Source organism: Lepisma saccharinum, chromosome 2 (genome assembly GCF_977018435.1).
Source record: "Lepisma saccharinum chromosome 2, izLepSacc3.1, whole genome shotgun sequence".
NCBI classification, from domain to species: domain Eukaryota; kingdom Metazoa; phylum Arthropoda; class Insecta; order Zygentoma; family Lepismatidae; genus Lepisma; species Lepisma saccharinum.
In genome coordinates, this window is record NC_139230.1 from 176,430,426 (window position 1) to 176,442,590 (window position 12,165).

General features: G+C 39.2%; 1 protein-coding gene across 3 annotated transcripts in view; it reads left to right on the plus strand.

The window, feature by feature from the left end:
• The window catches only part of LOC145980628 (uncharacterized), a 127,645-nt gene that overhangs the window by 80,218 nt on the left and 35,262 nt on the right, over positions 1-12,165 (plus strand). For all 3 annotated transcript variants that reach the window (XM_083113681.1, XM_083113669.1, XM_083113674.1), the window contains exons 6-7: positions 6,238-6,364; positions 9,792-9,986. In XM_083113681.1, coding sequence (XP_082969807.1) covers positions 6,238-6,364; positions 9,792-9,986 — 322 coding nt within the window. The remainder of the gene's footprint in view (positions 1-6,237; positions 6,365-9,791; positions 9,987-12,165) is intronic.

Genomic DNA, 12,165 nt, shown 5'->3' on the forward strand with positions numbered 1-12,165 from the left:
ACACATTTCAATAGCCTACACTTTTAAAATTCAAACATAATAAATTAATAAAAAATATGTAACTGGAATATCATCTGTAATTTTTGTAGAAATGATGTGTTAATTATTGTCATGTGATACAAGTACATGTATTAGTTGTCCACAAAGTTTTTACAGGCAGTGGTACATATGTATATCGACTGTTTGCTGAAGGTTAAACAGTTTCATAAATAGGTATAGAATCTTGCAAGAATGTTAAAAAAAAAAGGAGGAATCTTTACAGGGGATTGGTGAGAAGGGTCACTGGTACTGACATTTGATGTGCTTTGCAATATACATACATCAAGAACAAATACAGTGAATCAGCTGTAATTAGTGTTGAATCATACTTGACAAGAAAAGTGGATTTTCTAGGTGATCTGTTTGAATCAACTCACTACTCGCTTTTCCACATAGTTTTGGGGCTGCCGTTTATTTCACCATCTTTCTGACACCTTTGCGAGGCATGTACTGGCTTGTTGGCGGCGACATGCTTCTTTTTTCTCCCGCTTGTGTGTTTGGCAGCTCTAGTTGACATGAGTCATTATCCTCTTGTACCGTTGGTTCTGGCATGGTAGTTCCTTCTTTGGTCATGCCTTGGGATTCTGGAGCTGTGTGGGCACGTTCTCGATCGTGGGCATGTATGGGGCTGACATTCTGATCAGGCACCCAACAGTCAACCTCACTTCCATGTAGTACACCCCAGTAACTGTTTTTTGCAGGTCAACGAGGCTGTGGCATCTGGACCTATGGCCAGTATAATCCTCTGTAGGGCTGTGTGTGTTTTGTCCTTATTAATTTTTTAAGGGGCAGGTCCTGTGTAATGTGATGGGTGCAAAATAGCCTAAGTGCTGATGCACCCACAATTTTCAGTTCAATCAATCAATCAATATTCTCGATCCTGTCATATAATCAGTCTGGTGTTGATTTTGACTCATGGATCCAGGTGATTTTGCAGGCATTTAAGTTTTGTTTTTTGAACCTGGCAGGTGGGAGGGATGGATTGGTAGGGGTGTTTGGGATCACATTTTTCTAATGGCAGAGAGCCAAGTTATATTAAGCTTTCAAGGATTGGTGTTGAGGTCAGCGAGAGTAATCACTATTGTGTAGGTCTCTTTTGTCAGTCTCTCCATGGCAGATCTATGTTTCACAACTATCTTGGCTTGACCTATGTTGTGGCCCTCATCAGTGAGGTGGCATGTGAAGCCTGTCCTCCACCTTCTGAGTCACTGGCTGAAAATTCTGCTCTTTGAGCTTATCTTGAAGCCTGAACTTGGTCATACGTGCATATTTGCTTCCGCAGATGCAGGTGATCGCGTATGTGCCACTTTTTACACTTTGTTGGTGTAATAATGCTTGAAACTGGTTAGGTGTGGCATTGTTCAGGGAGGGGGTTGGCCAGCTATTTTGTAGTGTAGACTTTTTGTTTGTTGTCTGAACTAGGGTGTCAAAGTAGACTGATCCACTTCACTTTTCATTCAGCATCGGTTAATTTATCTTTTGGTTCAGTCCACATACTCACCAAATGGATAGCTTTAGATATAACATTATCTAGTTTATTTTGACATAGCCAGCCAGCTATGGTCCTTCCAGCTTCAGCACTCAACCAGTTCCCATGTTATCGCAAGAATTTACAATTTCTGCCTCTACCCACCTAATGGCACTGATGCCAGCTGGGGCGCCAAAACCGGAGGGCCAGAAGGGCCTGGACCCCCAAAGTTTGTTTGGACCCCACTTAGGAGGGGCGCAATGTGTAACTTGCTTCATTGTTTTCAAAAAAAAATATTGAATGTGTGATGAAAATTTCATAACTTCATTGAGGAATTTATGTGAGAATATTTTAGGTCCTTATTTCCTGAGAGATTTGTATTGCAAATTATTTCTTTTATTTACAATTATAAAATTTTTGCACACAAAGGGATCGTAAATTGCACAGGATTCTCCTCTGAAATGAACATTATCAACTCAATGTGGAAGATATTACCACAAACAAATTTGTTTGTGATATTACCTAGAGGCAACGGATTCGAATCCTATCCTGGGCATGGGTGTTCTTTGTGAGTGTCCCGTCATCAATTTCATAATTTAAGCACTCAATCTCATCGTCACAATTAGTCAAAAGTGACAGAAAGCGATGCTAAATAACGAAAATCAAATGAAACTCCAATAAAGGATGGGTGGGAATAAGTGTTGTAAACAGAACATGATAATCAGATTCTCAATAAAAAGTTACATGTTGTACAATTGTATAATCAAAACATGGTGATTTTTGTCAGCTAATGTTTGATGTACCCTCGTGTGTTTTTAGAGCTAGCTAATTGTAATTACAAGTTTTGAAATGTTTTTCTCAAGTGTGTCTTCTTAGATTTGCATTACCAGGGGAAATAATTCCACTCCCCCCCCCCTCTTCCACAAACTGAAAGTCTGTTACCAAAGGTGTTTCTAAAGCAGGTTAACTTTATGACTGAGATAGATACCTGGATTTAAGTATTTAGTTCCTTTAAACATTTCTGTCATTGAGGAAACAAAGAATTCCAATAAAATTGGAATGAAGAATCTGCAGATAAGTTCACTTATGTCTTCAGAACAATCATTATTCATGGAACAGAAAAACATATTGCACTTTCTCAAAGTCAGTAATAGACTCTGTATGTTCTTGCAGGTTTCGCTTTAACACTCTGGGTAAGAGGGGCACAGAATTTTCTGAAAAGTCCATGAAACACCAATAAAACTGGATGATGGATAGTGCATCATTTGTTGTTTTTTTTTTGTCACTTATAAATTAGGTCCATAAGTGTCGAACTACAGGATGAGGTAGATATTTATGCATTACATTTGTAGCAATCCCTGATTTTTATAATTTTCTTCATTACAAATCCAGCAATAAGCAATGGAAAATAGCTATACTGATTTCTGCTGAGGAGCTCAAAAGAAAGCTGACAATAATAATAATAATATAACAGTGTGATTGATTTATGCTCTGTATATCAAAACGTAAATACATAACTTATGTAGGTACAAAGTGGTATGACACATTGGCATATCCACTTGGTGGCAAGGAGGGGCATTACTTCTGGAAAACAAGTCATGAAAAATGTCATTTGGTTCATTGTCTTTTTTTACATAAAAAGAAAAAGTAAATATTGAAGTATATATTCATTGCCCACCCTTGGAAAGCATTGTTTGTCCTCTCCCCCTGAAAAAATTTTTTGTTTGAAAGTACCTTAGAGTATGCAGTTAGGTCTCCACACTTTCTTGATCTCCGATATAGTAGAAGATATTATGATCAACACCATAATCCAGCTGCATTTACTCACCGAGTGATGTGAATCCAGACCCTCTTGTGCAAGAACACTGATGGAAAACCTTTTCCTGAGATAACCATCCAGGGAATTGAACCGGGTCCTCCACCTAGTAGGCTGAAGCCCTAACGACTGGACCACCATAGTTCCTTGCTCCTTAATTCATGTGTTCAAAATTCAAAACAGGCAAAATAATTATCTTACTTTTGAAAGGAAAAGAAATAAGCTGCAGTAGTTCAGTCATTAGAGCGTCTGACTACCATACGAGAGACCCAGGTTCGATTTTGGTACATTTTGTATTTGGTACAGAGTCTGAAGAAGACCTTGCTAGAAGGTTGAAACGTAATGTTTAGTTTATGTTTTAAAATAAAATAAATTCTGGCCTGGTCAGCATATTGAGTTTTTGTAAGGTTCATTATGGCTTGTCTTAAGTTGATTTTTGTACAATGCGTAAAGTTTGTGATCACACGTGGTGGTGGTGGTGGTGGTGGTGGTGGTGGTCGTCGTCGTCGTCGTCGTCGTCGTCGTCGTCGTCGTCGTCGTCGTCGTCGTCGTCGTCGTCGTCGTCGTCGTCGTCGTCGTCGTCGTCGTCGTCGTCGTCGTCGTCGTCGTCGTCGTCGTCGTCGTCGTCGTCGTCGTCGTCGTCGTCGTCGTCGTCGTCGTCGTCGTCGTCGTCGTCGTCGTCGTCGTCGTCGTCGTCGTCGTCGTCGTCGTCGTCGTCGTCGTCGTCGTCGTCGTCGTCGTCGTCGTCGTCGTCGTCGTCGTCGTCGTCGTCGTCGTCGTCGTCGTCGTCGTCGTCGTCGTCGTCGTCGTCGTCGTCGTCGTCGTCGTCGTCGTCGTCGTCGTCGTCGTCGTCGTCGTCGTCGTCGTCGTCGTCGTCGTCGTCGTCGTCGTCGTCGTCGTCGTCGTCGTCGTCGTCGTCGTCGTCGTCGTCGTCGTCGTCGTCGTCGTCGTCGTCGTCGTCGTCGTCGTCGTCGTCGTCGTCGTCGTCGTCGTCGTCGTCGTCGTCGTCGTCGTCGTCGTCGTCGTCGTCGTCGTCGTCGTCGTCGTCGTCGTCGTCGTCGTCGTCGTCGTCGTCGTCGTCGTCGTCGTCGTCGTCGTCGTCGTCGTCGTCGTCGTCGTCGTCGTCGTCGTCGTCGTCGTCGTCGTCGTCGTCGTCGTCGTCGTCGTCGTCGTCGTCGTCGTCGTCGTCGTCGTTGTTGTTGTTGTTGTTGTTGTTGTTTTGTTTTGTTTTGTTTCTTATTCCATGTTAACTGAGAATGAATCGGTCTTAGGTGCACATGTACAGTTTTGCATAAGGTACATATTTATTTCAATGCAGCAGAAAATTGAAAAATGCCTCTGATGTATTCTGGAGTATGTAATTCTTCTCATGTGGCAAATGAAATGCAAGCAGCTCTTCATGTCAGTTGTGAAGAAGCTAGATAATGGCTATTAAAAGAAAATATTCAGACTCCTTTGTATTTCTTATGGAGAATGAAAATACTCCCTCCTTCAAAGTCACGTTTTGTCATTTATGCTCTAATACATATAGTTTCAGCCCTGCATGTTACAATGCAATCCTCAGAATCTGGTACTGGGGTTGTTCAGTAGTCCAGAACAAACCTAGTTTACAAAGTTATATGATACTTGTTTTGTGGTCGTTTTCTTGGGTATGTAGTGTGTGTTTCCGTACATATATTTCATAAAATGGACTTGAAACACCAACTCAACCAACCGAGATAGTGTTAGGGGTTGAGTGGGTAAATGTGATGTTCTGTGGATGTGTTCTCATGTTGTATTTTTGTTTGGTGAGTATGTGTGTGTGTGTGTAGTTTTGTTTATGTGTGAGTGTGTGAAGGGAGAGTGAAAGTTATTTCATTACAGGTAATGAAGACAGGGAGAAGTTAATCAAATAACGGGTTAAGAATTTTGAATTGTGGCTTAAGTATGAAGTGTGACAATAGTGTCAGATATAAGGGGGATATGTGTTGTGTGAGTGTCTTGATGTAGAGGGAAGGGTATGTTAAGAGAGCATCAAAATCGACTATTCTGGAAACTCCAGGAGAGTTTTATCCTAGGATTTGTCAGGATAGCAAAGTTATTAGAGAAGGAGCAAATAAGAAACATTATATAAAATCTTTCACTCAACAATTGTAGCTGCATTTTCCACTTAAGGGCATGAGGAAATATTTCCACATCCAGCCAGACACCAGGACCTGAAACTGCTCATCCCCCACCAACCTTTGCCCACTGCGAGCTAGGGAAAGATGGATGGTTGTAAAAGGGGGAGAACACTTAGCATTACACTTATGGGAATATTATTTTACTTGTTCTCTTGGGAATTTCTGGGCATACCAGGTGGAAGCACATAGTGGTTTGGATCCCACTATAAACTGTATGTCCAGTCCCAATTAGCCTTACTGTGCATAAAGTGGACTTGAAACACCAAATCAATCAATTTTGGGAATATCTAACTTCCAACACATCAGCAGAAACAGGACAGATTGAAGATTTTGTTTGTGTTAGGAAAGTATTTCCATTTGATTAGCCATAACTTGAAGTTGTAAGTCCATAAGGAATACATGGGAGTCTATAAATAATTATTCATCATGTTTTTTACAGATTGTATGTAGCTTAATAATCAACTTTAAAAAACACTTCCACTTGCAACATGGGGAGAAATTCATACTTTTTTTTTTAATGGAAGTACCCATTACAATGAAATTGGTGCAAAACTGTCACTCTTTGTCTTAATGTATATTTGCTATTTTAGTACCTGTCTTCAATACATTTCTTGAAATTGAAATTTCTCTGTACAATCTGAAAAATATATTTCAAAATCTTGAAGTATCATATAGAAAGTTGCTTAGATCTTAATTAACATTTACTTTTAAGGTTTAAAAAATATTTTTATTTGTTTTGTATTTTTATTCAGCCAATGATGATTGCAGCGTCAGACACTGATGGGAATTGTTACTACGTACAGCGTGTTGAAGTAGTTGATTCTACACCTATCTGGAGAAGAAAGGAAACAAAGAGTAAAGTGAACGTTAATTCAGGAGGTCAGTAAATTATTGTTAATGTAATCAGAACCTACTTGCAAAAATAGACGTATTTAAAAATTATATATATATATATATATATATATATATATATATATATATATATATATATATATTAGTACTGTTTCTGGGAATGAATATTATAATAATATCATGCAATAATCTGACAAATTAATATGATAAGGTTGTAACATAAATATATGTTTCAGTTACAATATTTATAATTCTTTAAACAAATATGAAATGGAAAATTTATTATCATATTAAATTTTTGAAACGTAAAATTTTGCCTTGTTAATTGGCACATGCAGAGGAAATGTGTTACATAGAAATTTAAGTGAGAAATGCAGGCTCAACCAGGATTCGAACCCAGGTCTCTGGCACACCATGCCATTGCTTTATCAACTGATCTAACCATGTTATCACCTGATTTTTAACTTCCGCTATTTTTCATGTATGAAATTGGCTGTCAATGATACAGCAATGGGATATGTTACCTTTGAAACACTGATGCCTTTAACAGTGCCTAGTATCTCACAGCATGAGCTGCATATTGCCTTATAATTTGACACACACGGGAAGTGTATTGTGTAGAAATTTAAGGAAAAATGCACACTGGGTGACTGTCATGAGTGATTTTTTTCCGTAAATTATTCACATTCTTTGTAAATATTTAGTGTATTTGTTTTTAGCCATCAGTTTTTGGAAAATTCACATTGATAAACTAGTATTGTACTTGAATTTTATCTAGGTCTTAGATTAGCCACCCTGAATAATTGAAAGAATCTTGGCTTGATCCTAAGGGTATAATTTTTTATTCATTCAAACTGCAGTGTGCTTGTCTTAGTTGATTTATCAACTATGAATATCACTTGAGCTCTCTTGCCTTTTCTGTATGTGGTAATACAGAATACATTGTGTCTTTTGTGTTCTAAATATTTTATGCTTGTCAATGTGTGCTGTAATCTGCTTATATTTTAAGTTTATATTCTGAAAACTGTTTTGACAGAATTGTAGTTGGAAAGACAGAATCTTTCTTTCTTATTATTATTTTACCTTATAGCTTACTAGAGCACTTCAGTGAACTGGTTTTGCTAGAGTGCTTAATAGTTCGCATGGATGATGCTAGATAGTGTACAGAATTGAAAGTTTCTTTGCTCAAGTGAATAATGCTCGAACAGGCAATATGAGTGGTATACACTCAAAGCCCAGTAAGTAGTACATGTATAACCATAAATTTTATGTTGAAGTGGGCTCTCAAACATGGACTGTGAAGTTGAAAGATGCAGTAAAATTGAAACTTAAGTGAACAGTAATCACTTCTATTTTTAAGTGTAGTTTAGTCTATCTTTCCAATACACTGTGATAAATGAAAATGAAATAGATGATTGTGGGGGTAAAACTGCCTTGGCTTACATTTTATACGAGGATTAAGTCATAAGTCATGGCAACTATTTTTTTTTTCTCGCAAACAGGGGACAACATGAAATATCTAAGATATACGTTTGAAAGTGTGTGGAATGTACCTTTGAATGAAGCCACCAGATGAAGTCTGAATGCAGGAGAGACTCGTAGGGAAGAGGCAGAACACAGAACATTGGACAACAGTGTTTTATTGTGGCATGAACAACAAGTACACAAGACACTGTTTAACAACCTTCAAAGTATTCACCCAGGTTATCCACTGTTCGTTGCCAGCGATGGGGCAGGCACTGAATACCATTCGCTGCATGTGCAGCACTAACGTGTGCCACCTCTTGCCAAAATACTGTTATGGTCTCTTCTTTGTTGGCAAACCATTTCCCACGCAATGGCTTTCAGTTTGGGGATGAGATCATAGTTACATGACTTAGATCAGGAGAATAAAGTGGGTATGGAAGAACCTCCCATCCCCACCACTGTAAGCAATGCCTAACAATGTCCGCCATGTGAGCTGTCACGTTATCGTGAGGATAATGGCATTGTCCAAAAGTTCTGGACGTTTGGTCCGTACTGCATGGCTCAATTGTGACACAAAAAATTAAGTGTTATATGCTGCATTCACAGTGTGCCCCTCACACACTGGATAGCACACAAGAACACCTTGACAGTTGTTTGCCAGAATGACCATAACTTTTGTGGGCGACTGATTTTGTCAAACCTTATGTTTCCGTGGTGACCCAGGATGATGCCATTCACTTGACTCACTTGAGTTCAGGTTCATACAAACGTGCCCATGTTTCATCGATTGCTATAATGTGATTCAACATCGCATGTCCTTCATTCTGAAACCTCGCCAGATTGATGTGACATGTTTCTTAGCAAGTCCACTTCTGTACCTCCGTTAAGTGATGTGGCACCCACTTTGCACAAAGTTTCCGCATCTGTAGGTCCTTGTGTAAAATGCAACTCACTGTTGACGCCGGTATTCCTATATGCAGTTGTATTTCCAACACAGTCCAGCGTCTGTCCTCATGTAAACACTGATCAATCACCATCACCTGTACATCTTTGTCCTTGGACACAGGATGCCCACTGCGAGGCAGATCAGCAGTTGACACTCTGCCCCATTTGAAGGCCTCCGCCCACTTTGCCACTCTTTGATAGGGCATGGCATGTACACCCAGTGCTTCTCGTAGCTCTGTGTGGCATTCCTGTGCATTTGTGCCATGGAGAACTGCTATTTTAATGTACAAACATTGCTCCTGCTTCATGACCTCCATTTTTGAATGTTGTCACTCACCAACTGAACTTGGGTGCATGCTTACTACCCCACTGTTGTTCACATACACCATCTGGTCTTTCGAAAGTACATTCCATACACTTTCGAACGTATGTCTTAGATTTTTTGTGTTGTCCCCTGTTTGCGAGAAAATAAGAGTTGCCATGACTTATGACTTAACCCACGTATATGTGTGTGTGTGTGTGTGTGTGTGTGTGTACATTTATTTTTACGTTCAAATAATGCTTGATTGTATGCTATTACTACTGAATTGCTTAGTCTGTCAACATTGCATTGTACGTTTTGGTCTGTAGATGTTGCATACTCTCACATATATGTTGTATTTGGGTCTTAGATGGTAATGTACATACGTATTTTTTAATTGAAACTGCATAGAGTAGTTTCGTTCCACGTATGGGTTTTAGGTTGAGAATATTGATATTACAAGGGTCATTAATATGGGACAACATCACGTGTGGTGATAACACCTCCAATCATTCCACTTCGAGCGCAGTATGCTCGAGTATAACTCATTTGAGGGTGAGAGACTTGAACGAGCAGGAGGGAATAAAAGTGGTCTTGTGTAGGACTCTGTAGCCTACAAAGTTCAGTTTGGAGGTGGAAGAAACTTGTTTGCCATCTCTTTAAGACCAGAAACCATTTAACACTCCATGGCATGATTGGTTGTAAAAATCATGTGTAATGTCATATTCTATGCTTTTGTAGGTTCCAAGGGTTCGATAAGAGGGCTCAGAAATCGTGTGATAGTTGATCATATAAAAACCATTCCAGTACCTGAATATAAAGCACAGCTGAATGACACGTCTGACATTATAAACAAAATGGACCTGGCACCTTCAAGTAAGAAGATGATTAAGTACCTGACGACCAGAGGCGTGGCAAAACTATTTGCATACCCAGGTAAATTGTTTTTTTAAATTTATTGTTACAGCTAATTTATTTTACCATTTATTCAATTATATTTACAAGAATTCAACCTTGTGCAAATTACACATGTAGTATAAAACATTTTAACTGATTCCATACACAGAAGCGATTTGCAAACTTTTTCTATACAACTTACTTGTAAAAGTTCCATTAATTATCGTGGCCCCTGCCACCATCCACATGGGAACGTGCAGTTCCACTGCTAATTGGGTTTCCAATTCGCGCTATTTTCCTGCATGCCACTAGGGGCGTTGGTGTAGTTTGTTAATCTGCTGAATTTTTTGCTGACACTAGGTTTTAGGTGCTGCAGTACTGGGAGCCAAATGCAATGCTCCTGTCCACTGTCGATGTTTAACTCGAGCAAGAGGTGCATAAATGTGTACACCTTCTGGATCTTGGTGTCAATTAATATGTGTGATGTATGCCTGGCTGAAACTTTTTTGATGGTGTGACTGTTGAATTTGAAGTGGTTGGCTGGATTTTCTTGGCATATCTCTAATGCTGTTGTATACGTTCACTGATGGATCTGTGTAATGGACCTTGCACTTGCAGTCGGCATTATGTTCCCAGGTTGTCTAGGGGTGAGAGGAAATATTGCTTGTGTTTGTGTGCTATTTTAATGTTGAACTGTCTGAGGGTAGGTGGTTGAAAATGGTGAGGTGATAGGTAGTTGTTGGTAGTTATTCACTCTAATAAGCTCACGGTTCATGGTGAAATCTATCACAAATAAACAATCCGCTGGGAAAATGAACCATAAGCTTATTAGAGTGAATTACTTCTTTCCGTTTAACTGCCAAATGGATTGGTTGTTGGTTTAGGATGGATTGAATATCGGATCTGCATCTCAGTTTTACTGCACCATGTTGAAAGTAGCCATTTTTCATGCCTATGTCTGTGATTGTGGTGACTTCTTCCCTTAGATCTTTCTCACTGGTGCAACGGCAGAGCATCCATCACCTTTCCAACATTGTAAGCCTATCATCAGTGATTTACCAAACACCCCCTACAATTTTTCACAAAGGCCTAATTTGTGGTTATTTTGGCTCTTAAATTTAGCACTTTACTCCCCTTAAATTTGAACTTCCACCACCCTCAAATGGAAATTTTTGGATAAGCCTCTGCCTACATTTTACACAAAACTGGTGCAAAATAAAAATAAACTGAATATTGCAAAATTTCCACGAAAGTGTTGTGCAGCATTTTTGTGGAGTCTATAAAAACCCAAAATGCTGGGAAAGCATCGGCAGGTATCGGTACATAAATTCCAAATGATACTTTGTGATACCGATACCACTGGTGTCGGCTGATACCAATACATCAGCATCGGTATCAGCTCAAACCTAATCTTGACATAATTTTATTTTTACTTCTATGTCACTAATAGGCATGATTAAAAGAAAGGAGAGCATGTGGACCGAGGAACACTTTTTTTTGCTACCACACACTGGTCTATCTTCTTCTAATGTTTTTTTGAACCTTCCCTATTTAGCTCCCGAGGAACAATAACAGTAGGAAATTGATAGAAGGTTGAGGGGCACAAATTAAACAAATGAGCCGCTGTTCATAGTGGTTGATTTTTGTCAAACTTTTCAAGTACAATGTTGAATCCATTCCATTGGTTGAACAATTTGAATTTTCATTATGGGAGAAATTCCACATTTTTACTTTACCATAGTAAATAATTAATAATGCAAGTTTAAAACTGCAAAACATTACTATGTCATGGGTCTAGGGTTTGAATGCTGGCCCACCACTTTAGACAGCAGGTCCCATTCCCATTAGGGTATCTGTGTATAAATTGAACTCAAAATTTTTCTTAAAAATTTACATGTGCTCGGAACAACCCTTGAAAGGCAAAAAAAAAAAAAAAAAAAAAATGGTGTGGAAGTTGTGATTTGTTTTTACATCATTTGCGCTAATGCATACCCCCGAACTCTATTTCTGCAGTTATTATTTTTGAGATCTTTTTCTCGTTAGTCCTACCACTATAGGTGAGTGAAGCAGTCCAAATACAGTCGGCTCTTGATTATATGACCCCGGATATAACGACCCTTTTCCTGGGAGCCGTGAAAAATTTGGAAAAAAGTTGCAAAATTGAAGGAAATTGGCCGAAAAATACGTATTTTGCGCTCGTTTTATTTGCACTCATTCC